This window comes from Rousettus aegyptiacus, unplaced genomic scaffold (assembly GCF_014176215.1).
Source record: "Rousettus aegyptiacus isolate mRouAeg1 unplaced genomic scaffold, mRouAeg1.p scaffold_m13_p_6, whole genome shotgun sequence".
Classification (NCBI taxonomy): domain Eukaryota; kingdom Metazoa; phylum Chordata; class Mammalia; order Chiroptera; family Pteropodidae; genus Rousettus; species Rousettus aegyptiacus.
This window is the reverse complement of record NW_023416309.1, coordinates 110,500,041-110,526,973: the sequence shown is the minus strand read 5'-3', so window position 1 is coordinate 110,526,973 and position 26,933 is coordinate 110,500,041. Positions and strand designations below refer to the sequence as shown.

Sequence of the window (26,933 nt, the reverse complement as noted above, 5' to 3'; positions counted from 1 at the left end):
GACCCTCTGGGCCAGGGCCGCCAGCTGTCCTGGAGCTTCTTGCCTGCCCTTTGGAGAGCAGAAAACTTCCCAGGAAGGGAACGACTAGCTCTGCTGGGTGGTAGGGATGTGGGGGAGGGCGCCGGATCTGTCCCCCTCAGGGGCCGCAGGCAGCACAATAGCCCCTGGGGCTGCCACTCTCTGGCTTAAGAGGTTGCCTGGGCAACAGCTGGGGCCAGTTTCCACCAATCCATGGCAGAGGCTGGACTGGGGAAGGAAGGCTGGCCAGGGAGGGGGTGCTGGCCCCTTGTGCTGGATCCTATATAAGGAGAAGAGATGTGAGCAGTGTGGTCTGGGCTTCACTGTCCGTCCAGTGGACACAGGACGGGGCACGAAGATGCTTAGGCTGGGCCGTGCCAAGCCTGGGTCCTGGGGCAGCTTCTGGGCCATCCTGGCCTTGGTGGGCCTGGCTGCTCGTGCAGGTGAGTGGGCAGTGGGCGGGGTGGGAGTAGGGGGCAGGGAGGAAGGGCAGGACCTTCTGGCCCTACCTGCCCAGGCCAGGAGGGGGCGGTGTCCAGCCAGCCAGGCAGGCTAGTAGTCTGTGCCTTCTGGGAGAGGGCAGCCTGCCTCAGGCCCGAGGAGGGGCTGGGCCACCAAGCAGGGTCCTGACCACAAGAAGGCCCTCTCACTGTCCTTTGTCTCCAGCAGCTGGCGCCAGGCAGAGGCCGATGGGACTCTATCAGCATTCAGGTCCTTCAGAGTGACAGCTTGGGGAGGCGGGGCTCGGAAATTAGCCACTCGGCGCTCTCACCCGTCGCCCCCGCCGTGCCCCCCGCCCCCCGCCCTCTCCCTCTCTCACACACCCATGCTCTGCTCTTCCGTGGGCCTTCTCTCCAGGAGCCCACGTGGGCCGCGGTGTGTGTGCGTGCGTGTGCATGTGAGCGCGGGGCAGTGGGTCCTCATCTACTGCTGTCCGATGCCCTCCCTGCCTCCCTGTGAGGCCTTTCACTCCGTTCTCCAGTTGGGGAGGCTGCTGGCAGTGTTTTCTGTCACCGAAGTTTTCTGTAACTGAGTGCATGTCCCCATCTGACCCTCATGGCATCCCTGGAAACGTGGCAGGTCCCACGTGGCCGGTCTGGAGAGGGGTGCCAGCCCCGACACGCAGGTACCGCGAGAATCCCATTCCAGCGCCGGCTGGGCCTTTGTCCTTTCTCTGGCGCCCCACAGGCCCCACGCTGAGAGTGGACTGTCACAGATGGGGATCCAAGAGGCCAGCGGGGCCTGGGAACAGCCCCCACCACGCCCGCAGCCTCGCCGCACACTCAGCCTCCAGCCCCCTGACCCTCTCTGCGCCCAGCATCCCAAGCCCATCCTCCTCAGCCTTTGCAGGGCTGGTTCTCGGCCTGGACACTCATCCTCTGGCTAGCTCCTTTTGCTCCTTTCTCAGGGAGCCCATCACTGGTGCCTGTACTTAAAGTAGCCTCATCCGCACTTATTTATCACGGTCTAAAACTAGAGTGCTTATTTGTACTTATTGTGACTTTTCTGAGCGTAAAGACCTGACTTCTCTTGTTTGCTGCCATATTCTGAGCTGCTATGAGAGTGTCTGGCACATAGTAGGTGCTCAATAAATATCTGTTAGTGAACACACCACTTCTGACAACTCCTCCGAGGGGTTAGGTGGTCAATCCTTCAGGAAGCGAAGGGTGGGTACCAAGAGATTCCTCCACCTTTGTCTGGAGGTCTGGCGTCACGGAGACCAGTTCTGGGCATTTCATCCCTGGTTCATGACTTCTCCCTGCCAGGACTCCACTTCCCTTCCAAGAGCATCCTCTCTGGGTCCGCTCAGGGTCAGGTTCACAAACTTTCCCACCAAGGAGGTGCTTGTATGCACACACAGGAAATCCACACACTTAATGGGCACAAACAGGTGTGCACACAGCCTCCCCGGGCCCACCCGCCCTCTGCGCACACCCAGGCACAGGTGTCTCCACCAGATCGTGGCCCCGGGCCCTGGTGCGCCTTCTCAGGCTGTGCTGTGTTCCCTCCCGCGGCAGCCCAGAGAGCCGATGTCGGCGGGGAGGCAGCGGGCGCCTCCATCAACCACTCCCAGATGCTGCTCCGGCGCCTGCAGGAGCTTCTGCAGCAGGGCAACGCCAGCGACGTGGTCCTGCGGGTGCGGGCTGCGGGCACCGACGAGGTCCGCGTCTTCCACGCCCACCGCCTGCTGCTGGGGATGCACAGCGAGCTGTTCCGGGAGCTGCTGAGTAATCAGAGCGAGGTGGTCCTGCAGGAGCCCAGGGACTGCGCCGCCGTCTTTGACAAGTTCGTCAGGTGGGGAGGGGAAGGACTGGGGTGGGGCGGGGAGGGAGGAAGCTTTACACCTTCCCAAGCTCCAGGCTCCTCCATTCACAGCCCCTCAGAGGTCATTATGCCAATTAGGACGACAAAGCAACCGCCCTCTATCCGGTCTCCCTCTTGCAAATGCTGGGGGACTCTCTGCCCTTGCCTGTAAGCTGTGTACTTTGATGTCAGTTACCAAATGCCCCAGAGCTGTTTCCAAACCTGGCCTGGAGAGCTTTTTAAAACTTAAGATACCTTGGTTCCACCCTGGAACTTTGGCTTTAAGTCTGAGGTTGGATTCAGCAAATTTATTTTTTCCTCTAAACCTCCATGTGATGTTGTGTCTGGCCAGGTTTTGAACCACAGGGCTAGGGAGCTGAAAAAGTGAGCCAGCTCCCTCCCCCTCCTGCCTCCTGCCAGTGCAAGGCAAAGGGGATGCCAGTCACACTATAGTCTGAGAAAGTAAATCTGTTTTCATGGCTTAGACAAGATGGTTGCAAGAACCCCAGCTATCACATCCAAGTTCCAGACAACAGGAAGGATAACACAGAAGCCAAAAGAGTCTTCCCTCCACCCCAGGGAGTTCTACGTAACCAGTGTTTCCCCCCATCTCATACTGCGCCCCTGCTGACAGTCCACTGGTTAGAATTTAGCCACAAGGCCACACTCGCTATGGGGAAGTCTGGGGGATTATCTTTTATTCTCAGATGCAGACATGTGGGGCTGGAAGGGGAGACATGGGCGTTGGGGCAGGTATCTGGCAGTCAGTGCCACACCCTACTGAGCAGGTGCCAGTGGGAACTGGCAAAAAGGGTGAGCAGAGGGTCGGCAGCGGATGGAGACAGAGGGCGAGTGAGCACAGGTGATAATGGAGAGCGAGAGTGGGGGAGACAGAAAGACGAGGCTGCAAGAAAAAGGAGAGGGCGGAGTGGGAAGCTCGCTTTGCAGCGAGCACTGATTGCCACAGCGACCCCTAGGGGTGGAGGCTGCTCCCGCTTTCCTAGGTTAACATGAGGCTCAGTGATGAGTGAAGTTAAATTATTTGCCCAGTAGGGGGCAGGACCTCGATTTGAACCCAGGTGGTTTGCCGCGCCAGGTCTGTTTGGTTCTGGCATAGAGCTAGGCACCTAGTAGATGCTCAATAAACACGTGCTATTTCCGTGTGTCCATGGAGGAGGCTGGGAAGCACCATAGGCGTGGGAGGGTCCTTGAGAAGGAAGCCGCAGGGCCCACCGCTCCCTTTGTGCCCCTGACCACGAAGCTCTCCATCTATGGCCGGGTCCCCTCTGGACTCAGAAATCGGAGCAGGGTGAAGATGGGCGTGTGTGTGTGTGTGGGGGAAGGGTGGCCCCCTGACCCCGCCCCATCTCCGCACCTCTCCCGCAGGTACCTGTACTGCGGCGAGCTGACAGTGCTGCTGGCCCAGGCCATCCCCCTGCACAGGCTGGCCACCAAGTACGGCGTGGCCTCCCTGCAGCGGGGCGTGGCCGACTACATGCGCGCGCACCTCGCCGGCGGCGCAGGCCCCGCCGTGGGCTGGTACCACTACGCCGTGAGCACCGGCGACGAGGCCCTGCGCCAGAGCTGCCTGCAGTTCCTGGCCTGGAACCTGTCGGCCGTGGCGGGAAGCGCCGAGTGGGGCGCCGTGAGCCCTGAGCTGCTGGCGCAGCTGCTGCCCCGCTCGGACCTGGTGCTGCAGGACGAACTGGAGCTGTTCCACGCGCTGGAGGCGTGGCTGGGCCGCGCTCGGCCGCCACCCGCGGTGGCCGAGTGGGCTCTACGCGCCATCCGCTACCCCATGATCCCACCGGCGCAGCTGTTCCAGCTGCAGGCGCGCTCGGCCGTGCTGGCGAGCCACGGGCAGGCCGTGGCCGACCTCCTGCTGCAGGCCTACCAGTTCCACGCCGCCTCGCCCCTGCACTACGCCAAGTTCTTCGACGTCAATGGCAGCGCCTTCCTGCCCCGCAACTACCTCGCGCCTGCCTGGGGCGCCTCGTGGGTCATCAACAACCCGGCCCGCGACGACCGCAGCACCAGCTTCCAGACGCAGCTGGGCCCGAGCGGCCACGACTCGGGCCGCCGCGTCACGTGGAACGTGCTCTTCTCGCCGCGCTGGCTACCGGTCAGCCTGCGGCCCGTCTACGCGGACGCCGCGGGCACCGCGCTGCCCGTCGCGCGCCCCGAGGACGGCCGGCCCCGCCTCGTGGTCACGCCGGCCAGCAGCGGCGGCGACGCGGCGGGCGTGAGCTTCCAGAAGACCGTGCTGGTGGGGGCGCGCCACCACGGTCGCCTGCTGGTGCGTCACGCCTACAGCTTCCACCAGAGCAGCGAGGAGGCGGGAGACTTCCTGGCGCACGCGGATCTGCAGCGACGCAATTCTGAGTACCTGGCGGAGAACGCCCTGCACCTCCACCTCATCGTCAAGCCCGTCTACCACACCCTCATCCGGACCCCCAAGTAGCCAAGTGGGGCCGGGGCGGGGAACCCGGCGTCCCAGACGCCTCCGGACTGGGAAATAAAGGCCTGGCACCGATAACCCCGGAGGGACGGGGAGGGTCCCCGCCAGTGGAGGTGCCTACACCGGCCCCCCTTGGACGGCCAGACTCCGGAGACGGCACAGCTGGGAGGAGGCCAGGTGAGGGTGGTAGACCAGATGCCTAGTCTCAAGAGCCGCACAGCTGACTTGACGGCAACACTCTTGATTGAATAAACCGATGCTCAGAGAGGCGAGCGGATGGATAATTGAACCACCCAGCTCCAGGAAAAAAATCAGCGCATGGGGGTGTCCCACAAGTCTGGGGTTCCCCTGGGTTTCATTAGTTTGTTGGAGGCCTCCCACCCCCACAGGAACAGGGTGGACAGAGCATCTGGATGGTCAGGGCCGCCGCCGGCCTGGCGACTCTAACCCCAGGAGTTTTTTCACCTTGAAGCAGAGGGGCCCGGCCGGGCAATTTCTGCACCCAGATTTCAGGGCAGTAACCCTTCATTTGGGTTCTGAGGCTGGCTGTGGTCTCGGCCGCCCCCAAGCCTCCAACTTCCGTTCCCTAAAAGGGCCCTGGGCAGGTGTGACGGGCACACCGGGCCCTGCTAGCCCCGCCATTTTGGGGGAGGGGCCTCAGGGTCTGGAGAAATACCCCTTTCCCCAGGGGTTTGTAGGTTGGTGCTAAGCAACCAGCCAGTGGGAGTCAGAGTGTGGGCGGAGTGTGGGCGGAGGGAGGGGCAAGGGAGTCCGGAGGAATCTTAATTAGTCAGGGCCACCATGTTCCCGACGAGGTCTAGTTTTTAACACAACTGTCAAAGACCCAAATGGGATTTTACTGTTAAAAAGGAGGGTGGGGGGTGGGCGATTGCCAAGTAACAAAACCAGATTCCCTCCCCCACCCCACCCACAGTATGTGAGGTGCCAGTTGGCCCCTGCCCCACCACCCTTGCCCCAGGTGTGAGCCCAGGAGCCTGCCCCGCTACGACTTCGCCCCCCAACGCCACCCCCATTTCGGGGGCTGAGTCTGGCCACAGGGTCTGTGCAAGGTTTTGGCAACAGGGTTCCGTCCGGGGCTGGGAGGCCAGGGAGCCCCGCCATCCTGGCTGTGCCTGCCAGGCTCACCTCTCTTCCCTGGTGGCACTGCACGCATGGGAGGGGTGGGCAGGCACCCTCACCGTTCCCAGGCCTCAGGAGCCCCGGCCTCCTGAGATTCTGAGCTCCTGCTCCCAGGTCGCCCCATCTGCCCAGCCTCCATCTCTCATTTCCTACTACACCCCATTCAGTCTTGGGGACAGGAAGGTGGGTTCCAGGCCGGGCGCCTCAGTTATGGCGGAAGCGTCCATCTTTGCCGTGGGTGCTCGCACCATGGGGCAGGCGGGGCCCACGTGTAGCGCGTCGGGAAACCCCAGCTGGGTTGGAGGGACCGGCGAGGGGGGAGGAGTCCCCAGGGCCTGCAACGGGGGAGGAGCAAGAGCGGGGGTTAGGGATGCCTCCCCCGCCCCTCTCTGATCACCCAGAGGCCTTGAACTCCCTAGGGGCACAACCCCAAGATGCCAACCCCACGAATAATCTGCAAGAACCCCATTGACAGCAAAAGGGCGGCCACAGAGGCAGACAGCTCAACGAGCCTCCTCCCTGGGCGGGCTAAGGGCTCCCTTCCCCATTCCCACCCTTGCTGGTACTGACCCGCGCTCCTGCTTGGAGGGAGTCCGACTTTGGCCAAAGGCAGTGTGACCTTCCCCAGATGCCGGGTACCGGGGGCTGGGTGCCCACACACTGGCATCCTGTGGTCCGAGATGCTTCCCATGGGTCGGGGCCCCAGGAGGTGCGTCTTGGGGCGGGTGAGCTGTGTTGGAGAACAGTGAAGTGAGGCGGGGTGGGGGGGGTGCTGCTTGGGGATCTGCCCCAGCTACTATGCCAGCCTAGGGGACAGAAGCATGGAGGATAGTGCAGGTCTCCTGGAGCCTCTGGAGGAATCCAGTCCCCAGACCCCCGCTCGCAAGGAAGGGGCCCAGACACCCTGCTCCCACCGCTGGCCTCACCCCTTGTCCCGCGACCTCGAAGGACCGGGACCTCCGCTTCCTCCTCTTTGCCTCCAGCGACTCTTCCCGTTTCTTGCCAAGGCTTTTCTTCTGGCCTCGCAGCCAGGGCCCAGCGCCGTCGCCACGAGCCCCGACCACCCGGGATGGGGCCTCGCTTGTGCTGCTGGACAGATTGTCCTCACTGGCAGCGTGCTGCAGCGTGGGGCTGGGCGGCCGCTTGCAGGCCAGCGGGCCTGGTGGCCGCGAATCATCAGCCTCGCTCAGCGAATGCAGGGACAGGCTGCTGCGCTCCGCCGCAGGCGCCAGCAGGTGGCGCCCCTCCGCGCCCAGGGCCCTCGTGCGCCTCCGGGCAGCCTTCACGGAGATGCACTTGGTGCCCGTGAGGATTTCTTTTCTCTCTGCAGCGGGACAGAGGGAGCACCCAGCCTGGGATAAGGCCACACATTCCTCTCCCTCCTGCACCTCCAACACCCCTCCCTGCAGAGGCAGACATGAATAGGAACCAGAATGCCAGGGTTTCAAACCAGCCGCCCGCACCTGCTTGCCATTTAAGAAACTTAGGGCAAATCTGAGCCTTGCTGTCATCTGTGGACTGGTGACGGTGAAACTAAGCCCACCGGCCTGTTGCGAGGACGACCGAAGTAACGGCTTAGTCTATGGCTGGGGACTCGATCTAGATTTGCTATTAAAATTATTATTGAGTAGAAAGGGGCCATGGTCCCAATTTCTGATTGTGCCCCCAGCTCGGTGTATCCTTGAGCAGAACGTTAATCCTCTCTGGGCACTGGTGACTTCCTTCATAAAACGAGCAGCATCCGGAGCATGGGTGCGCTCAGCAGTGCGGGGGGCTAGAAGGAATTTGAGCCGGGTGATCCGAGCAGTTTAAATGGTGCCAGGCTCAGGATGACAGGGCGGGTAGGGGCGGCGCACCTTTGTGGGACAAGGGGACCTCTGACGGATTCTCGCTGCTGTCAGGGGAAGAGTTGATTCGGCTGCTCAGGCTGACCAGGCTGTCCTGAGTGGGCGCCTGTGGGGTGAAGTGATTGGGCAGAGGAAGGCTTTGAACACAGCAGAGACCTGATGCTGCCCCGCCCGCAAGCAGTAGAGCCCGCGGGGCTGGCGGGGCTCAGTGCTCACCTCCTGGGTCACCAGGCTGCCGATCTGGATGGGAGGTGGGGTGGGCACAGATGAGCTCTTCACCTGCCAGGCCCGAGGACTGGCCTTGAACATGCGCTTGGCTTCACTGAGGTTGGCAGAGGAGGACGGACATTCGTTGACCAGGCTGATCCTATGGAAGTCCCACCCTCACCCAAGAGAGAACTACTTTTGCGAAGGAAGGTCCCGGCTCCAGACCTCCCTTTTGTTCCTGCTCCATCTTCCCCAGGGGGCCCTGATCTGGTTTGGCAGCCCCGGGACGTGCCACACAGCCCGTGGTGGCTCGGGCAGGCGGGATGGCGAGAAGCGGTCCCCGGTCTCACCTCTCCGTGCTGAGCGGTGGGAAGAGGCCGTTCTGCAGGTGTTGGGCTTCAGAGCTCAGCGTCTTCACGCTCTCCCGGTCAGACTCCGGGGTCAGTGTGGCTACTGCGTGGGTAATTTTGGGCAAGGAGCTCTCCTGGGGAGGTGGGCCAGGGGTGGACAGTCAGAAGACTTAGTCCTGGACCAGATACCAGCACAGGGTGGCAAAGGCGCACGGGGAGACCAGGGCTGTAATGTGGGCTGGGAGCACCAGCGGGCATTGGGTTTGTGTTCTGGGGCCCGAGGGATAAGCTGCGGCTGCTAAGCACCCCTAGTGGCACCACCAGATAGCCTGGCCTCCTGGGACGGTATCTGGGGCCATCTGTGCTGTCTCGGATAGCCAGCCCTGACCCTCAGGCCCTGGGTGCCAGAGAAGAATGCCCTGGGACAGGGACTTTACTCAGGTTTGGCCAGGCTTTGGATGGGGGTAAGAAGCAAAGGGAGTTAGCTTCCTGGGGTACCAGCCAGCTTGGTCCCACCGCCAGGCATTGCTTTGGGCAGCAGCCCCTCCCTCGGAACACCCCCAGGCGCCCACCTGCAAGGCCCTGGAGGCCACCCGGTCCATGACGGTGGCCCGCTCCAGGCCGCCCTCCTCCAGCTCGCGCAGGAAGACTTCGTAGAGCTCCTCCAGGTGTTGGGGGACGGCCAGGTTGTAGTCTGCTGGGGGAGGAGCGGGGCTCAGGCGTGCCCTCGGACCCCCCGCGGCTCAGTGGGGCCTGCGGGTGGCGCCGAGGCCCCGGGCCTACCGTCGATGACCTGCCGCTGGCCCTGGATGATCTCCTCGCAGAGGCTGCGGTGCTGCTCCAGGCGGCGCACGGCCTCGCGGCGGTGGCGGAGCGCGCCGTCGCGGAGCAGCGCGTGCGACTGCATCTCGGTGTTCTCCACCTCCAGCTCGTGCACGCGGCACAGCAGGCTGAGCACCTCGCGCTGCTCCTCGGAGCCGATGCGCCGCGGCAGCGTCTCCTCCAGGCGGCGGCCGCGTGCGCGCAGCTCGCGGCAGCGCTGCTCCAGCGCCCCCTGGGGGGCGGCGCGGGCTCAGCGCCAGGCAGCGGGCAAGGGGCCGCCCAGCCCGTCCGCGCCCCTCCAGCCCCCGGGCTCTGAGCTGCGGGCTGAAGCTCCGTTCCCACGCCCACCCTTGGAGCCGTATCTTGGGCCTTGCGACCCGGAGCTGCTCCAACGTGGCCCTTTCTTGCGGCCCTGACCACACCTCACCCCTCAAACCCAGCCCATCTGATGGGCTTAGGGCTCGTGGAACCCCGAAGCCCCCTGGTTTGGGTACCCCCCAGAACAGAAGGCAAAGATCTGATTGCGATGCTGCCTACTATTGTTTTGAGACCTTGGTGTGTGGAAGGCATTTATTTAATCTTCCCAGCGACCCCACTAGGGCTGTACCAGGCCTCCTCCCCTTTTACAGGTGAGGAACTTGAGGCGCAAAGAGGTTGCTAAGGCACTTAGCAAGGTCACACAGGATTTGTGGCCAGAGCTCGCCCTGTCCCCAGCCCCTTCTGGCTCTGGCGTCTCAAGCCCACTCTCCCCGCCCCCAACCCCTGGGCACCTTCTGCTTGTGCAGCTGCTTCTGCTGGCCCACCAGGGCGGCAATGCTCTCCCGGGCTGAGGCCACCTCCGGCGGCTCCAGGATGTCTGGCTGGTCGTCGCCGGTGTCCGAGTCCTTCTCACTGTCGTCCTTGGCGTAGGATTCTTTCTGCTGCTCCTCCCTCCACTTGAGCGTCCTGCGGGACTTCTCATGCTCCCAGCTGCCACAGCCGCACCCCCAGGGAGACACGGGGTTCAGGCCGTGGGAGACGGGGCACCGTGGGCACCTGCAGGTCCCAGCCCCTCTGTCCGGGACGCAGGGGTGGGGCCAGGAGGGTGCTGGGGCGGGGGGTGCTCACCCGGCGATGGTGAGCAGGTGGCGGGAGGTGTCGATCTGGACCTCCATGGCGTGGTTCTCCAGCTCCAGCAGGCGCCTCCGCACGTCCATCTGCTCCTGGAAGGCGCTGACGAGCTGCTCTCGCAGTGGTCCCATGTCGGCCTGCTCATCCTGCCCGCTGTGTTGTTGGACCTCGGCTGCCCATCAGATGGGGTGTGGGGGAGCTCAGTGAAGAAGGACGCTTCGGGCCAGGAAAGTCTGGGCACACCTGGGGCCCTCCGCTCCCTTTCTTTGCAAACCACTTTTCTGTCCAACCACCTCCTCTAGAAAGACCTCCTAGATTACTACCTCCTTCCACACCCCACTTCCACATTGAGTCTTCAGGCTGTGGCCCAAAGGGGATCCTCAGCTACCTCTGTATGAACTGGGCTTCCACTAGCCTTTACAGCACCCTGGTGTCAATTATAAGAAGGAGACCCATGGACCCACCTGTTGGAAAACCACCATTGCACATACACAAGTCCCTAAGAGAATGTACGCCTTAGGGTGATGCTGGGCTAGGCCTCTCTGTCTGCAGCCCTGAGGTGATGTCCTACACAGCTAAACACTCACGTGTCTCTCACTCACGCGATCCCACCTCACCTCGAGATTACGATTCCATTTCACAGTCGAAGGACATAAGGCTCAGAGCAGTCGAGTGACTGTCCCAAGGCTACCCAGCCAGAGTCTGGATTTGAACCCAGCACGGCCTGACCCCAGAGCAGTCTGAGACGGCCTGGAAGGGCTGCGGGAGATGCGTTCCCACTAACGCGGACGCCCCCCCCCCACACACACACCTTGGATGTGGCGAATGTCGCCCCGCTCCAGCCGCGCTCGGGCCTGGCCTCGCCCACCCTGCTCATCAATCTTGCACTTGAGCCTCTGGATCTCGCCCCGCAGGTCGGCGATGATGCTGGTGTACTGGGCGATGTGGTAGGAGACACTGAGCAGGTTCTGCTTCACCTGTAGGGAGCACGGGATGCGGGCAGAGCAGGTACGGTCACCCCAGGCGCCGGAGCCTGCCTGCGGGGTCTTCCCTTTCTCTTCGTTTCCTTCCCCCGCCCCTGCCCCACTCCACCCCCCAGCCTTTCTGGATGCCAGTAACAACCTTCTTGCTTCCAACCCCACGGCCTGTGATAGAGCCAAGCTCCAAAAAGCTGCTCCCCTGCCGAAGGCCCCCCACTGTCTCCGCATATTTCCTTTCTATTTGCTGTTCCTTCATGAACATTCCGCTCTGCCCGAGGCACCATCCCGCCCTCCCAGCCCCCGCCACAGACGCCACCTCCTTCCTGCCTTTGGAACCTCCACCCTCACTGTTCCTTCCCTTCCGGACTGTCCTCCCCACCCTTCGGGGTTCCGCTCGCGGTCCTCAGAGAGCTCCACGGGTTCCCACCAGCCCATTGACCGTTGGCGTCATTTACCTGCTATTAATGATATCCTGAACTATCAGTCAACTGTTTCAAGGACATGTCTCTCCACCCCCGTTAAGTCCCTTGAGGGATGGAATAGAACCTAAAGCCACCTGGAATGGTGGCTGGAAAACTGTAGTGTGGGTACAATGTTCCTATCTTATCTTTATCCATTCCCGCCTCTCCACACACACACAGGTCGCAATCGATTTCCTGATAGTGGGGACAAGGTCGGCGCCATCGCCACCCAGCTGGGAAGTCACTTAACCTCTTTCGGCCTCATTTTCCTAAACTGTGAAATGGGGGCAGTGGTACCTCCTGCCTCTTCGAGAATCACATGTGATGACTCGTTAAAGGCTTCCGTTTCTCACTATAAACCACGAGGCGCTTTGCAAATGTAAATGTCTAGACTGAGTGAGCACAGGCCATAAAGAAGGGGGCCCTCGGTTGCTGGGCTTCCCGGTAGGCGAGCGGGTGTGGAAGGTGCAGGGAGGGGCCACGGGGGTGACATCTGACTGGGGAACGAGGCCAGTGCAGTGGTGGCTGGTTCCAGAGAGAGTGGGGAGGAGTGGCAGGGCCTGGAGTCAGTCGGGGGCCGGATCCCGGCCCAGGAAGGTGCACCCCTGGGGGGCAGAGCAGGCCCTCACCCTGGTCTTGATGTTCTTGGCCCGGCCAGCGTAGGTCAGGGTGTTCCGGGACTCCTCGAAGGCGCTGCTCGCGGGGCTGATGTGGGCGATCATCACCGTGCGGCTGTTCCCCCCGAGGGAGTCCTGGACGGGGGCAGGGCGGGCCCGGGGTCAGCGGGGGGCTGCCACCTGCGACCCTGCGCCTGCCGGGCTGGTCACGATGTCCTCGTGGTGTGCATCCTCTCTCCCACTGCCACACACACATGCACGCACACACGCACACACACATGCACACACGCACACACACACGCACGCACACACGCACACACGCGCACACGCGGACCCCTGAGTCCCGATCACCCCTCCCCCTCTCCCACACCCACTTCCCAAGCCCAGTTTCTTCTCCAAAGTTTTAATTTGAAAATTTCAAGTATCCTGGTCAGGATCTCATGGCTTTTTTTTTTTTTTTGTATAATAAAAATATTTATTTAAATTAGTTTCAAGTATACATGGGTTAGACATCTATACAGTTCATAAAACGGTCCCCCCAATGGCTCCCTCCCTCCCCTGGCCCTCCACCTGCCAGTCGTATTAACGCTGACTGCATCCCCTGTGCCATGCTCCCCATTCCCACGCCCAACTACTAACGAATCTGTACTTCTTTAACCCTTCACCCCATTCTCCCAGCCCCCCAAACCCCTCTCCCCTCTGTCCGTCACCAAATTGTCCACTATATTTGTGAGTCTGTTTTTGATGAGTTTGTCCTTTTTGTTCCTTAGATACCACATATAAGTGAAACCATATGGTATTTATCTTTCTCTGATTTATTTCACTCAACATAAGAACCTCTAGGTCCATCCATGTTGTTGCCGATGGTAGGATTTCATTTTTTTTAATGGCCGAGTCCTGGTTTTTTCTTTCATTCCTTTCATACAGGATAACGAGGAAAAGCAGCAGCCACGGGGGGCTGGGAACCCCCCCCCCCCCGGGCCCTTCGCTCCTTCCTCCCGTCACCTCTGACCCTCAGGTCCCCCTTGCCAACTGCCGATGGCACTGTCGTTTTGGCTGGAGTGAGGGATAGGAAAGCCTCGGTCTGAAGGCTGGACTTGGCCTGTGGCCACCCTTTCCCTGGCCCTGAGCTTGACCGTGCCCTGGAGAGCGACGCGGCTGAGTGACCTTGCACAAGCTCCTCGCCTCTCTAATCCTCGGCCTCCGCGTTTTTTAAAATGGCAGGAATTGTGTGACTGTCCCTGCCTCCCGGCTTGTGGACGCGGTGACGACGGCCGGCGTTGGGTGCACTGCGGCCATGACATTACACCAGACAGACCCGGGTCTGAATCCTGTCTCCAACACTCACACTACCGAGAGACCGCGGGAGGGCTCCTCTGCCTCCTCGTGCCTCGGTTTCCCCATCGGCAAATGGAAATACCGATCCCCCTAACTCACGGAGTCGCTGACGGCACGAAGGGAGCCAGTGGGGTGAGGCGCTGAACACAGCTCAGACAGAACCACTTCCCCAGACAGCAGATGGTGAGCCACGAGGCGGATGGAACCCCCAAATCCACTCGGCTCTCGGTTCCCTCACACCTTGTAGCTCTGGGGGCGCCAGGTGCAGCTCCTTCCCCTCCCCGCGGCCCATTCTTTGGCGAGGGTCGCCAGATAAATCATAGGACACACAGTTATATTTGAGTTTCGGATAAACGATGAACGAGGATTATTATTATTATTATTATTATTATTATTATTATTATTTAGTATAAGTATGTCCCAATATGTATGGGCTATACTTACACTAAAACAGACTGGTGTTTATCCGAAATTCGAATGGGGGCGGGCGTCCTGCGTTTCCGCTTGCTGAGTGCGGCCGCCGTACCTTTAAGAGCCGGGTGAGCTTGCTGTCGCGGAAGTTGATGTACTTGTTGCTGCTCTTGTCGCTGAGCGCGTTGATGCAGTTGCCCAGCGCCAGCAGGGAGCGGTTGATGTGGGCCCCCTCTTTCATGCGCTGCCCGCGGTTCTGCGTCTGGGGGCGCAAGCAGGGGGTGTAACTGTGGCCTTATGGGGCAGGGGACGTGTATCCTGGGTTATAAAGCCCTCCCTCTCCCTCAGGGCTCTGAAATGTAGCCATGGCCTAGGGCCCTGCTCTTCCCTCCTCCGGGCATTCCAGAAGGCAGTGCTAACAGTGACATCGCCCAGCCTCTGGGGGTCAGGTGACCACGAAACCTCCGTTTGCCCACAGGAAGGGATGCTGGGCCTACGCTTGCTGGGTGGCACTGTTAGCCCGAGGCCAAAGAGCCAGGCCTGCGGGGTTAGCGGCGGGGAACAAACGCCGAGCAATGGGTGACGGACTTTCTTCTCTCCCTGATGTGGCCGGCGAGGCCCTGTCCCAGGCTCCCAGGGCCCCCCAGTCAGGGGATATTTGAGCTCCTCATCTGGGCCCATTCGTTCCCTCGCCTGCTCCCCGCTCCCCCGCAGCCAGTTTCCTTCCCCGGATAAACCCCCACCCTCCCCCGCCGCTTCCCATGAAGGCCCCCGGGAAGCTTCCCCAGCCCAGGATGCCGCCCTCCCCTCCTGCTCCCCTGCCACATCCTTGGGTCCCCGCCCGGGGCGCCCGCCTCACCTGGGAGGCGCGCTCGGAGCCCGCCAGGTCAATCATGAACAGGCGGCCCTGCCGCACCTCCTGCAGGACGCTCTTGACGCGGCTGCGCTGGCGCACGGCCACCTGGAGCACCGCGTGGGAGCGCGAGGACGTCCGGTTGGCCGCCGTGGGCTCCTGGGTCCGCTGCCGGTTCCCCTTCACCAGCAGCTGCATTATCTGGGGGGGGTGGGGGGAGGGAGGGGAGCCACTGCTGGGGACCAGTGGGGACGCTCTCGCAGGTTGACAAGTGGCCCAGGCGGGGGTGGGCTGGCTGGCCCCTGCGTGGAGGGGCCTGGGGAAGGCTGGTTTCCGGGTCTGTCCCTCGGGGTCTGCATGGCCGGAGGGCACGGACGCCGGGGTGAGAGTCCCCTGCTTGCTGTTGTCCATCCTTCGTGTCTGCCCCAGCCCGAGCTGAGTGGGCAGCTGCGCCCTGGCTACAGTTCTCTGTCCCCTCCTTCCCCCTCAGGGGTCGGCGTCCCCCTCCGTGGCCCCGGCTGGCCGCACGAGACTTGCCTCTTTGGCATTGATGGTGGAGACCTCGGTGATTCCGGCCACCTGGATCACCCCTTTGGCATCCTCCCTCAGCTCCAGGTACCCCAGGGCAGGGTTCAGCAGGTCCCGGATCATCTCATTGTAGATCTGATGGGACAGGTGGGAGACAGGTAAAAAGGGAGACTGAGGACAGGCAGTCAAGGCAAAGGGCCAGGTTCCCCAGGCCTCCCAAGCGAGAAGGGGACAGCAGTGGGGATAGGCACTTCGGCGTCCACAGGAGACCATCGGGCTGCCAGAACACGGCATCAAAACCAAGTGGGGCTCCCTTCGCAGGCAGGCAGAGGATGGGGGCCTGACTGATGGCCGGCCCTGCTTGTTGCTAGGCAACCTTAGGCCACTTCTCCCCCCCCCCCCCATACCAGTGGGGGAGTTAGCAGCAGGCCGGGGCAGCGGCTGCTGGCAGCGATACCTCACCACCCTTCCCGATCTGTCGCCCAGGAGATTATCAGCTCCTGGAGGGGGCAGAAGGGGCCGAGAGCCAGATGGAGTCCAGCCCACTAGCTCTCCAGCCTCTTCTGGCTTCGGCATGCCCCTGCCCCCGCCAGCCCTTTGCTGCCTGGGGGCTGTGCTCCCACAGGTGGGCACCGGGGGCTGTGGCTCGGTAGCAAAGGCCAGCAGGCTCAAGCCTGTCCACGTACGTACAGTTCTCCCGCCCCACGTACATGGAGCCCCTCGAGGTAGCCTGGCAGGGCCGGCTTTAGGGAATGAAGCCGTGAGGATGGCAAGGCAGTGGGCCATCCGGAAGGGAGGCTACGCCTGTGCCCAGCGACAAGGCTGTTTCGGAGTCTGGGACAATGAGCTGGGCGTGGCTTGAAAGCCACGGGGTCCTGAGTTTAAATCCTTGCTCCCCCACTTACTGTGTGACATTGGCCTAGTTGCCAAACGTCTCTGAGCCTTAGGTTTTTGTAAGTGGGACAACAGTGTGTCGGGGACAGCCGCCGTGACGAGCGCTCCAGGAAACGGCCCAGTGGCCTGGCCCCAGAGAGGCGGGCCGGCCCTGCCCTCCGGGCCCCTCGTCCAAGCCGGTGAGGGGGGAGCGCTCACCTCCAGGTAGGACATGGACACCTCGTATTCCATGTCACTGCTGGTCTCCTCGATGGCATGGAAGAGGTCGTTGAGGGTCCGAACGTAGATGCCGGGCTCCCGGTCCGTGCCCAGCATCGTGTAGGTTTTCCCGCAGCCTGGGGCAGGGCAGGAAGTGGGTGAGCAGGGTGGGCCGGTGGCGCGCACATCTGGGTGCATCCTCAAGGCTGGACCCCCCCCTGCCAGATAGCAGGAAAGTGGGGAGCGGGGAGGATGGTGTCTTTGGCTGTGGATGGAGCCCTGGGCCCTGGGCTGGATGGGGCCTCAGGGCCCTAGGCTGGGGTTTGGATCGGCCATGTCCTTTATTCCTGCCCAAGCCGGGGCCGGACTGGCTCTCTGATGGAGGGCAAGGGGACGATGGGCAGACAGTCCTCTCCCATCACCTGGGCACCTCCTCACCTGTGGGGCCATAGGCAAAGACAGTGGCATTGTAGCCTGATATAACGCCTTTGATGAGGCTCTTGGTGGTGGCCTGATACACCATTTCCTGCATGGAAACAGAGACCCGTTAGGGGCCTGGCACACGGGCAGGCAGAGCATGCATGCCCACTGGCATGTCCCGGCCCCCAACGGGAGCCGTTTCTGCTCCCAGAGCCCTCAGCCTCAGAGAAGTGCGGGTGGGGAGTGGGGGAGGGGGTGGGCGTTTCTGCTTTCGCCCCCATGGGGGGATGCCAGCCTGCCAGAGAGCTCGCGACACCTGAGACGCCTACTCCCGCAGCTGGCTCCCGGTCCCCCAGCCCCGAGGACGCATCACACCTGCTCCTGGGAGCGTCCCACAGATGGGCAAGATGAGGGACCTGGGAGGGTGTCAGCTTCCCCGAGACTCTTTCTTCTTCAAGTGCCCTCCTCCAGCCGCCATCGGGGCCAGCTGTGGGGCGTGCTGTGTGGAGACCCGTGTCGGGCGGCGTGTGCACGTCGGCCCGGAGGCGTGTGCGCCACGCAGGCACCTGCACACTTGTGCTCATGGGGACACGGGAGGGTGGGAGCCAGGGAGCGAGTGGCGGAAGGAAGGGTGAGGGTCCGTGGTAGGTCCCCTGAGGGTTTCCCGCTGCGTGGGGCAAAGGTGATCCCCAGGCCCAGGTGTTTCCAGACCCAGGTGCCCTCTCACCTGGGTGGCAGTGAAGTCAAAGGCCACGTCAAACAGGTAGGACTTCTCCCGGGAGCGGTGAGCCCGCAGGATGTCATCAGGGTCCTCCATAGGGTCCATGAGAACCACCATCTGCAAGGTCCCCAGACAGGCCGGTTGTCACATGGGAACCCTAGGCCCACACTGACCTCACTCCTCCTCACTCAGGACACAGGCCAGGAGTGGGAGAGACCAGAAGCCAGGGGACCACGGCCAGGTCCTGCTAGAGGTCCCAGAGCCGGGCAGCCCCAGGCCTGGCTCTGCCTCCATCAGCTCTCGGGCTCCGGTCTGGACACTTGGCCCCAGATGCCTACAAGAGAGGCCTCTCTGAGAACCGGCAGTGCCCCGAAGGAGCCAAGAGCGCATGGTGCCCCAGGCCACCAGACTCGGTCCCCTTCCTCCAATTGCAAGACCACACCTCATGCGCCCCAGCCCGGGGCGCCAGGCCCATCGCCCCTTTATCCAAGACAGAGCAAAACGAAAGCTTAATTCCAGGCACATATCACTCCCCAAATGCTTTTTGTTGTTGTCGTGTGTGTTTGTTTTTTCCTTAAGAAGGAGAATTCGTCGCTGGTCAGTTTCTAGTTGTAAATGTGCCACCCTGTGAGTGCTCAAGAAAGATGACTTCGATCCAGGAGGGGCGTCCCTGGGCCCTGTCAGCCTTCAGGCTAAATAGAAAAGCCCATAAAAAAGCCTGCCGAGGTTGTAAAGCCACCAAGACCTTGCTGGCTGCTTAGGACAGAGCCACACCTGACGGCTGTCCTGGCAGGTCCCCACACGCCTACAGAACTCTATGGGCCCCCGAGGCCCAGGATGGGAGGTGGGGGGGAGGGGAGGTGTGATCTACAGCATACACAGTCCAGGGCTGTGTGTCTCTCACTAGCCTTCCTCAGAGTCCTCCAGGGAGCTTGTGAAATGCAGATTCCCAGGCACCGCCCAGATTCACCGAAGCTGCCGTTTTAACTTACACTCTTGCCCCGTAGCCATCCAGACACTACGTGCAAGAACCCCTGATCCCAGTGGCATTAGTCACAGTCGCTACAAAGTGGGAAACCCAAATACCCATCGGCTGATAAATGGATCAGCGAAATGTGGCGCATCCATAGCGTGGAATATTATTCGGCCACAGAAAGGAAGGCAGCAGTGACACAGGCTACACTGTAGCTAAACCTCGAACACATCATCCTCAGTGCAGGAAGCCAGACACAAAGACCACACACTGCGCGGTCCCATTGATATGGATGTCAAGGAGAGATGGAAAGTAGACGGGTGGGGTGATGGCTCAGGCATGCTAGGTAAAGAAGCATCCAGATGGTGGGTGTGTAGGGAGCCCCTCCCCCAGGCAGGCAAGTGGGCTCAGGCTGGCTGCCCCTCCCCCCCCGCAGCACTCCCCGTTTCTGACACTCAGCATCTGTCACCTTACACTTTATTTATCTTTCACAATAGCCTTCCATTTGTGTGGCCCCAGCTCTCCGCACAGAAGCGCCTATAATCCTCTCAGCAGCTGTGGGCTGGGCTGAGCAGGTGAACATCCTGTCTCCCGATGAGGAAATGGAGACCCAACCCCCAGGAGCACAGGGGGTGACAGGCCTGCTTTGGGCGGATAAAGGCTAATTACGGGATTATACGCATTGTCAGGTGACTGAAATCCTGTAGATAAACAGTCTGGAAAACTGGGAGGGTCAGCAGGCTGTGGGCTTTGTGGGGGGAGAGAGAGGGAGGGAGAAGGCAGCTGTTCCTTTTGGGGGCTTCTGCTTCCACCCTGGAACCTTGGGCCCCGCCGGACTCTCAGGCAGGCCCCCTCCGCCACTTTGGGGTCATCGATGGCATCCCAGAGGCGTCTGGTGTCAGGGCCTGGTCTCACCCCAGATTCTACTAGGAGACCGAGCCCCCGCCACACTCTTCCAGGGACAATGACGTGTGGAGCTGACCATTTGGGGACCCCCAGCCTGAGAGCTCTGGCGCAGGCAGCAGCAAGGCAGGAAGCGGGTCCGGTTTCACTGGGGCCCAAAACCAACCCATGTTTTAGCCCTTGAGGTAGACTCAAGGGACTGTGCGCCAGGCGCTGGGGTTAGCATGGTGCGTGCAGTAGGCCACACAGGCCTTTGAAGAAGGCATTGCGATTCCTGTCCTGAATTGAACCGGGGCCCTCGGACCACGGGCCTGTCCAGGCACCTGAACCGTCCCTTTCACAAGTGCAGACGCTAACTCCGGCTTCCCCAGAAGCCAGCCACACTGGCCTCTTGTCCCCAGAGGATACTTCCTCCGCCTGTGGCAGCGGCCACCTCTGCACAGCCTTGCTGCTACGACCCCACGTGTGCCCAGGAGAATAATGCCTAGCTGTCCCTAGGACCCACGATGGTGGCCCGGGCCCCTGGGTGAAAGAGTCCTCGATCCGCATATCCCCCATTCGGGACTCAGCAACTGGCAGGCTGGGGCAGCGCCTGCCTCCCGCTGACCACCGAGGGGCTGGGCCCTCGACAGCGACCTCAGGCTGCTCGGCTCAGCGGCTCCCCACCCCCGGGCCTGAGACAGCACCGGCAGGGGCAAAGGGACTCAGCGTGGCGGGGAGCTGGGGGGCAAGCGGCAGAGCCCAGAAGCAAAGGCCAGAGGAAGCTGGGCTGGGGAGCCCCTGTGGGGACGGGGCACACGCGCCGTGGCGGCCACAACCCGGGGAGCGGTGGAAGGCAGGCGGGTGATTCCGCACCCCAAACAGACGTCTCCGTTTGGGAGGCCAGGCGCTGTGTGGGCTGCTTGGGCCCAGCTGGCCCTTTGCTGGGAAGAGACTCCAGGGCCATATTGCCCTGGGGACATTCCCAAACTCACCCCACCAGCCCCTGGGGCTCCAGGCCCCAGGAGGAGGAAGAAACAGAGTTTTAGAGAGGCCAGCTGGCCCCTTGGGAAGGCTGACCAAGCCTGCGCCCTGAGCCTCCCCCAGGACCCGGGCCACAGACAAGTTGCGGGGGTCACTGGAGAGGGGCGAGGACTGGTCAGCGTGGGAGGCCAGGGAAGTCGGTGGTCCATTTTGCTTCTTGGACTCACGTATTTTCACCGCCTGCTCGCCAGGGCCTTACTGGTCAGAGGGATGGAGCGACAGGGGGCCAGCTGGTTTTTCGGAGGCTCCCGGCCTGCCATCTGCAGTGGCTCCTCCCCACCTGCAGGCCAGGCAAGCATCGCTCTGAACCCAGTGGGGAAAGGAGGCGCTGGAGGCCAGAAGCCTCTCTCTCCCTGCAGGGCGCGGAGTCTGTGCCGACGGCCCTGAGCCCACGCTACCCAGAACACCCTCCCTGCTCCCCAAGCTGACAAAGGAGCAGCCCTGTCGGGACCGGCCGCCCGGATCCTTCTGGGAGGCGCAGCTCGACTCAGTCAGGCCAGACGCTCCCTCTCCACTGGCAGGGACAGAATGGAGCCAGTGTTCGCAGCGTGTGGGCACACAATGGGCTCTCCCCGGGCCAGAGTGTTTCCATCAGCATCAGTTAATACCTATCGGCCCCCATCCTAGCCGGGAGCCAGGAGCAGCTGAGAGAGAGAGAGCCATCATTGTCCCAATCCCGAGGACCTGATATCCTTGGGGACAAGTTGGACAAACAGAGAGTGGCCTTGCCTGGAAGGAGGCTTCCCTTCCTGCGTTCTCTGGCTCTTCATGGCTGGCCTCTCTCGTCAGCTAATCCGACAGCCCTGGGCACTTTCAGTCACTGACAGACGATGGTGACTGACACCCGTTAGAGTCCTCCTGCGTGCTGTACAGCGCTGTGCTGTGCGTAGAGACCCGCTGGCCGCAGCAACAGGATGGCCGCCCACACGTGCAGAGGCGGCGACGGAGCCCTGGAAGCGGCCGGCACGAGGCCCCGCACGGGCCCGCGGCAGAACCCACCCTCCGCGACCATCCCGTGCCTTCCTCCCGCTCCTGTGTGGACGGGGTCTTCCCAGCCATGCCCCGCTTTCCCCGAGGTCTTCGAGGAAGGCTACTCTTTACGAGAGGGACCACAGGAAGAGCCATCAGGAGGCCAGGACCGCCCGGCTCTGCTGTGCCCACTGCTCCATCATCTGAGCTGCAGGGGGTAGGACGGCACAGGCATCTGCCCCTCAGGAGCCCAGGGCCAGGCGGGCGTGGCAGACTGTGCCGGCCACCTCCGGCGTGCTGCCCATGGCCCTCGGGCTTCCTGAGTCCGGCCTGCCAGGCCCAGGCTCCGCAGGTGACCCCACGCGCCTTTCCCTGCCCGGCGCGGTGCCGTCCTGACTTCTCCGCCCCACCTGCACATCCTGCTGCCTGGCTGAGCACCGGCGCTCAGGCGAAGCGAGGCACAGCCGCCGATGGACGAAGCAAGTGCTCATCCTCGGGCTTCCCCCAGGCTGTGCCACCGTAATGCTCCTACCTGGGCAGCAAACCTGTCTCTGCCGCCCGGCCACTGCGCCCATCCCCGCCCCGGACACACATCCCGGCCGTGGTCCGCAGAGCGTGTGGTCCGGCCCCTGCCCACGTCTCCGGTTTCGTTTCACACCCTTCGCCACATTCGCTTCTCCTCAGTTCCCCAGATGCATCACGAGCCCCTCGCACCACGGGGCCTTTGCACGTGCAAGCCCCTCTGGTTCGGATTTCCCCGCCCCCCCCACGCACTCCTAATTCTCCCTCCTTCCACCCCCCTGGTCAAGCTCCAGCACCGTTTCTTCAGGGGGCCCTCCCTGGCCCACGGGACTGGGTACCTCCTTGCACAGCACTACGCGTTTCTCTGCAGGCCTCGTTGCCTGCAAATGCGCATGTGTTTGCGACTCATGCCTGGTCTCCCTGCACCGGACGCTAAGGCAACAGAGGGGGGACAGGGGCTTTTCTGTTTGTCATAGTTTGCTGGCTCCGAGCAGTGTCCCCAGTGTGTTGTGGGTACTGAATATTTATCGTCTCCTGTGTAAACAGAGGTGGGAGTTGTCCTGCCCACCTCATCATGGTGACATGATTCAGACAGCAAACAGACATCCCAGGAACTGAACGAAACACGAACGGCTTTAGCTCCAGGCCACACAGATGTGTGTTCTCTGGGAAAGTCATGTCATGGGCATGTGAAAGGTGTGTGACATTCTTGGGGTTGGACTGAGGGGATCAGGAACCAGGGGACCGGGATCAGGCTAGGGGAGTGTTCAGATCTCTTTAGATTAATCTAGGCAGGCTTCCTGGAAGAAGAACCCTGGTTTCCTTGAAGAGGTCACCAATTCAGTGTCGGCCTAGAGTTTGATGGGTAGAGGAAGGATGGTGTTGCAAGCCACAGGGGCCCTTCCTGTCCCCACCAGGTGAGCAGGTGCCTGCCCCCACCAGGTGTGAACAGACCTCTGCCCTGCCTGCAGCTCCCGGTCACAGCCCCGCGTACCTGCTCGTCCACTTTATGGGCGATGAGGGTGGCTCCTTCCTCCAGTTCCGCCACGCTGATGGGCCGGACCCGGAGCGCCACCTGGGAGGAAAGGCCAGACCCCCGAGGTTAGATGGAGAGGGCTGTGGGGGGCCACAAAGAGGAAGCTGAGAGGACCCCAGGATTCACCCTGGGCAAGACCCATGAGTCCTCTGTCCAACCATCCTAGGCCTCCATCGTTTTAAGGAAAACTCAGTGGTTTACGGCCACTGCCTGGGTCAAGGGCAGTCGGTCCACAGAATGTGGGCTGCAGCTGAGTTTCTGAACTTCCCCAGGAGCCTGTGGCTCAGGGAGAGCCCTGGGGGAGAGAGCTGTCTGCTCCTCCGGGCTGCATCAGGCGCACGCCCAAATTAAGCACCCGCAGCTCCGCTGGGCTTAGAACTTGGAGCCCTTGGCACTGGAGCAGCCTGTCTGTGCATCTGCGAACAGTGCCATGCTCTGAGCACGGCAGGATGGAGCCGGGAGCCCCGGGAGCTCCCCATCCTCGTCCTAACAGCCTGGGACCACAGTCCTACCTGGGGACCGGCCACGGGGCCCCTCCTCTCTCTATTTCCAGCCACTGAGAGACAGTGTGGGTCTTCACTCTGCTTGGCGAGGCAAGCCATTTTCAAAGAGACACATTCCAAAGAGCCGGGGACGTTGTTCCAGAGCCCGGGGCCTGCTTGAGGGCTGGGGCTGCTTGTCTTTGGAGCAGTGAGCTCGCCCGAAAGGTGGGGTGTCTGGGGTCACCGTTATCCTCCAGTTACATCACCGCCCACCCACCCGCTGGTGATCGAGGCCCATTCCCAGATCTCCAAGAATAGGGGATGGCGGCCTTCTCCCTCATCACTCTGACCGGCACCACTGACCATGGGGACTCGGCTTCGGTCTCTGCCCTGGCCCCGCCCTGTCCGCACCCACGCCTCTTCATCTGCAGCAAACTCTAGGGCTGGGGGGCATCTTAGTCACTTCTGGGACTTCTCGGAAATATTTAGTCCTGCCGTACACGGCATCTGTGCTGCAACCCAATAACCAGGCCCCCCTACCCCCCAGCCCATGCCAGCTCTTCTGGCACCCGAGGGCTCCCATCTGCCTCCGTGTGATTCCCAGTCCCCTTAAACTCCTGACCCACCAGATCCGGGTACCCGCGGTTCACCAGGAAACTCCCACGAGTTTCTCCTCTGGGCAGGGAGGTCGAGCCTGCCCTGCCCTCAGCATTCCTGGATCAGGGAGCAGTCTTGCTCCCAGAGACCCATCTGCACAGGCTCTGGGGATGGGGCCCCCCAGTGGGAAGGTGTAGAGTGGGGAAGGGTTGACGCTGGTCTAACTTTTCAGGCCTGGGCAGGATGGCCATGATGCCTTCCTGCCTCCTGACATTCCGGACTGCGGGAAAGTTGCTCGGGACCGTCCTGTGCCCTCATCTCCACTGTCCTTTTAGTGGGGGGTGAGGGGCCGGGACTGCCCTGTTAAGGCCAGCCGGGAGTCTGGGCCACGGATGGGGTCGAGAAGGAAGGGTGATGGGGTCTCACCATGAGTTGCTGGTCCTTGGAGTCCCCACTGTCCTTCATGTTGGAGGGCATGGAGGGGCTCAGGCCCTGACAGCGCGCATGGCCGAGCCGCACCCCCGCCGCCGCCGCCGCCGGGTCCCCCGCAGTCTCGCCTGCGCTGCGGCTGCCTGACAACCCGAAACCAACAAAGCGCCCGCGGCCAAGGGCGCTGACCGGGAGGCGGGGCAGAGGGAGGGCCGCGACGGCGCCTCCCGCCTCCTGCGCCCCCGCCCTTCCCGCGCTGAGGCCGAGAGTTGGCCGCCTCCTCCGGGGAGGCGTCCGAGCCTGCGTCGCTCTCCGGGCGAGTGCCCTCCGGTGCGCACTCCCGCCCTCGGCGCAGCCCCGCGTCCGCCCGGCGCCGCCGCCGCCGCGTCGGTTTGGAGCCTCCCCGCGCCCCGCCACCAGCTCGCGGCCCGGACCCCGCCCCCACTGCCCTGCAGGGGGCGCCCTGCAGCCGAGCCGCTCCCAGGACAGAGGCGCCCCCCGCCCCTCCCGCCTCGCGCGTTCGCACCCCGCCTCCCTTCCCACCTGTGGGTCAGTCTGTCTGTCGCTCCGCGTCCCCAGCGCGGCTGCTGGCTGCCTCGTGTTTCCCCGGGTGCTGCGTGCGTCTTGGCTGTGGCTGGTGTCTCTGCCCGTCTGTTCTCTGTGTCCAATGACAGAGGAAGTAAAGAGTTGTCCCTTTGCCCCAGCCGCCTACCTGAGGGGCGCCAGAGAGCACTTAGGGTACCCTGAAGAGCCCCCCTCAGTGTACCCCACTGGCCAACGGGCTCTATGGGTAAACCCAGAAGCCAGGCCAAGACGGTGGGGTCTGAGTGGCCCCTGGCTCCCTGCCTGCTGGAGGAGCCAGGATACCGTGCAAGAAAGTGTCACTGCCGGGGACAATAACAGCAGTTGGACACTCGGGAAGCACAGTGGAAAGATTCCTGGCCTCAGGGGGCCCTTGGAAAACAGGATTCTAGTCCCAGCTCTGCATCCAACGTGCTGCCTGGAGCAGGTGTTTCCTGCCCCCTCTGGGCCCTGGTTTCCTGGGTGATGGTGGAGCTCCTCCTGCTCCCGGTGGCCCCTGCTCCTCCTGCCCCCACTGCCGCTGAGCAAGGGGGTCCCCCGCCCCCTGCAAAGACGGGGCAAGGGGAGCCAGTGGGGTTCACTTCACAGGGAGGCAGCCGCGTGAGGGAGTGCCTCCCCAGGGGCCGTCTCAGACGGGCTGGCACACACCCAGAGGCAGAGCCTGATGCAGCCTGTGCCCAGGGACTGGCTCCCCCCCCCCCCCGCTGCCTGGAGGAACTTGTGTGTTACAGTCATTAATAAGCGGGGAGCCGCCCGTGGCCTTGGGCTTGATAAATAGATAAACCAAGTGAAAAGCTTGGTGGAAACCAAACGCTCCTGCAGGGGGTCCGGAGGTTTCGTCCTGCTCTCCGGCCCAGGCGGCCCTGAGGCTGCACACCTAGGCTGGCCGGTTTGCGAACAGGTGCGCTGCAATGAGAATCAGGTGAGTTTGAAGATGGATCATTCCGGCAGGAAACCACCTCCTGGCTTACACTTCAAACCCCTGAACCTAACCTATTACGGCCAGCCACATGGCGCTGCTGATCATTTGAAGCAGAACTATTCTTCTCTTTCTCTTCCTCCAAGTGCAAAAGCTCACCCAGGCTGGCCCGGGGTGGTGAAGCTCAGAGAAGCTTCTAAGTGGGTGGTCCCATCCCATCTTAGGTGGAGACTCATCGCAAAGTCCGGACGCTTCCTCTCCTCCACCTTTTGCCCTTAGAGATCCCTGAGAGTTCGCTCCCAGGCACTGGGGGACTCAGCACATACCCTCCACGTGCAGGGACTGCCTAGAAGCTGATCGCTCATCCGGTCCCATAGCTTCTGTCCACCGCCCCCGCCCCCGCCCCTGCCCACAGGCCGGGGCCCCTCGCGCGTCCCACCGCAGCAGCCTGCACGTTCTACCTCCGGGTCCACCTCCACCTGTCATTGTGCACTGCCTTCCGCACGGAGGCTGCCCTTAGCCTGGACTCCCGCCTGCCCTGCCTCGCCTTTGGCCCGAGCTCTGGCCGGGCTCATTCTGCGTGTCCTGCTCTCTGCAAACATCCCTGGGCTTTGATCCTGCCTCGGTGCCGGATGGCCACCTTCCGCTTGTGTGTCTGGCTAACTCCGTCAGGACTCCTCCTACCTGTCCCTTCCGCCTTGTCTGGCTTTCCTGAGCTCGCTGAACTAGCTCTTCGTCCATTTCCCTGAAGTTCCCGGGGGGCGGAAGCTAACGAAAAGGCCACTGCTGTCCCCTCGAGTGTCAATGTCATCACTGACCAT

General features: G+C 62.3%; 2 protein-coding genes across 3 annotated transcripts; one reads left to right on the top strand and one right to left on the bottom strand.

The window, feature by feature from the left end:
• Positions 1-231: 231 nt before the first annotated feature.
• BTBD17 (BTB domain containing 17) lies at positions 232-4,963 on the top strand. Its single transcript, XM_016143592.2, has 3 exons — positions 232-461; positions 2,037-2,313; positions 3,709-4,963. The coding sequence occupies exons 1-3, from the start codon at positions 377-379 to the stop codon at positions 4,781-4,783; spliced, it is 1,437 nt and encodes a 478-aa protein (XP_015999078.2). The 5' UTR covers positions 232-376; the 3' UTR covers positions 4,784-4,963.
• A 543-nt stretch (positions 4,964-5,506) lies between these two features.
• On the bottom strand, positions 5,507-24,711 carry KIF19 (kinesin family member 19). Of its 2 annotated transcripts, none has more exons than XM_016143589.2 (20): positions 24,609-24,659; positions 23,062-23,142; positions 17,684-17,794; positions 16,975-17,062; positions 16,537-16,673; positions 15,454-15,579; positions 14,923-15,117; positions 14,179-14,325; positions 12,327-12,449; positions 11,068-11,233; positions 10,254-10,428; positions 9,917-10,115; positions 9,108-9,378; positions 8,897-9,018; positions 8,325-8,458; positions 7,984-8,134; positions 7,777-7,873; positions 6,847-7,244; positions 6,491-6,650; positions 5,507-6,255 (listed from the first exon to the last, which is right to left on the bottom strand). In XM_016143589.2, the coding sequence occupies exons 1-20, from the start codon at positions 24,657-24,659 to the stop codon at positions 6,125-6,127; spliced, it is 3,063 nt and encodes a 1,020-aa protein (XP_015999075.2). In that variant the 3' UTR covers positions 5,507-6,124. The 2 variants fall into 2 exon arrangements, with proteins under 2 accessions (XP_015999075.2, XP_015999076.2); XM_016143590.2 differs by having other exon boundaries at positions 6,125-6,255; positions 7,984-8,089; positions 24,609-24,711.
• Between the last annotated feature and the right edge of the window lie 2,222 nt (positions 24,712-26,933).

Bases quoted from the DNA above. Each gene is read 5' to 3' on its own strand.
- BTBD17 (XM_016143592.2), top strand. From the start codon at position 377: ATGCTTAGGCTGGGCCGTGCCAAGCCTGGGTCCTGGGGCAGCTTCTGG. The intron at 462-2,036 runs GTGAGTGGGCAG...CTCCCGCGGCAG, and splicing joins GGGCCTGGCTGCTCGTGCAG to CCCAGAGAGCCGATGTCGGC. The intron at 2,314-3,708 runs GTGGGGAGGGGA...CCTCTCCCGCAG, and splicing joins GTCTTTGACAAGTTCGTCAG to GTACCTGTACTGCGGCGAGC.
- KIF19 (XM_016143589.2), bottom strand. From the start codon at position 24,659: ATGCCCTCCAACATGAAGGACAGTGGGGACTCCAAGGACCAGCAACTC. The intron at 15,580-16,536 runs GTGAGCGCTCCC...CTGTCCCATCAG, and splicing joins TGTCCATGTCCTACCTGGAG to ATCTACAATGAGATGATCCG. The intron at 8,459-8,896 runs GTGGGCGCCTGG...CCACCTCCCCAG, and splicing joins TGGCCTCCAGGGCCTTGCAG to GAGAGCTCCTTGCCCAAAAT.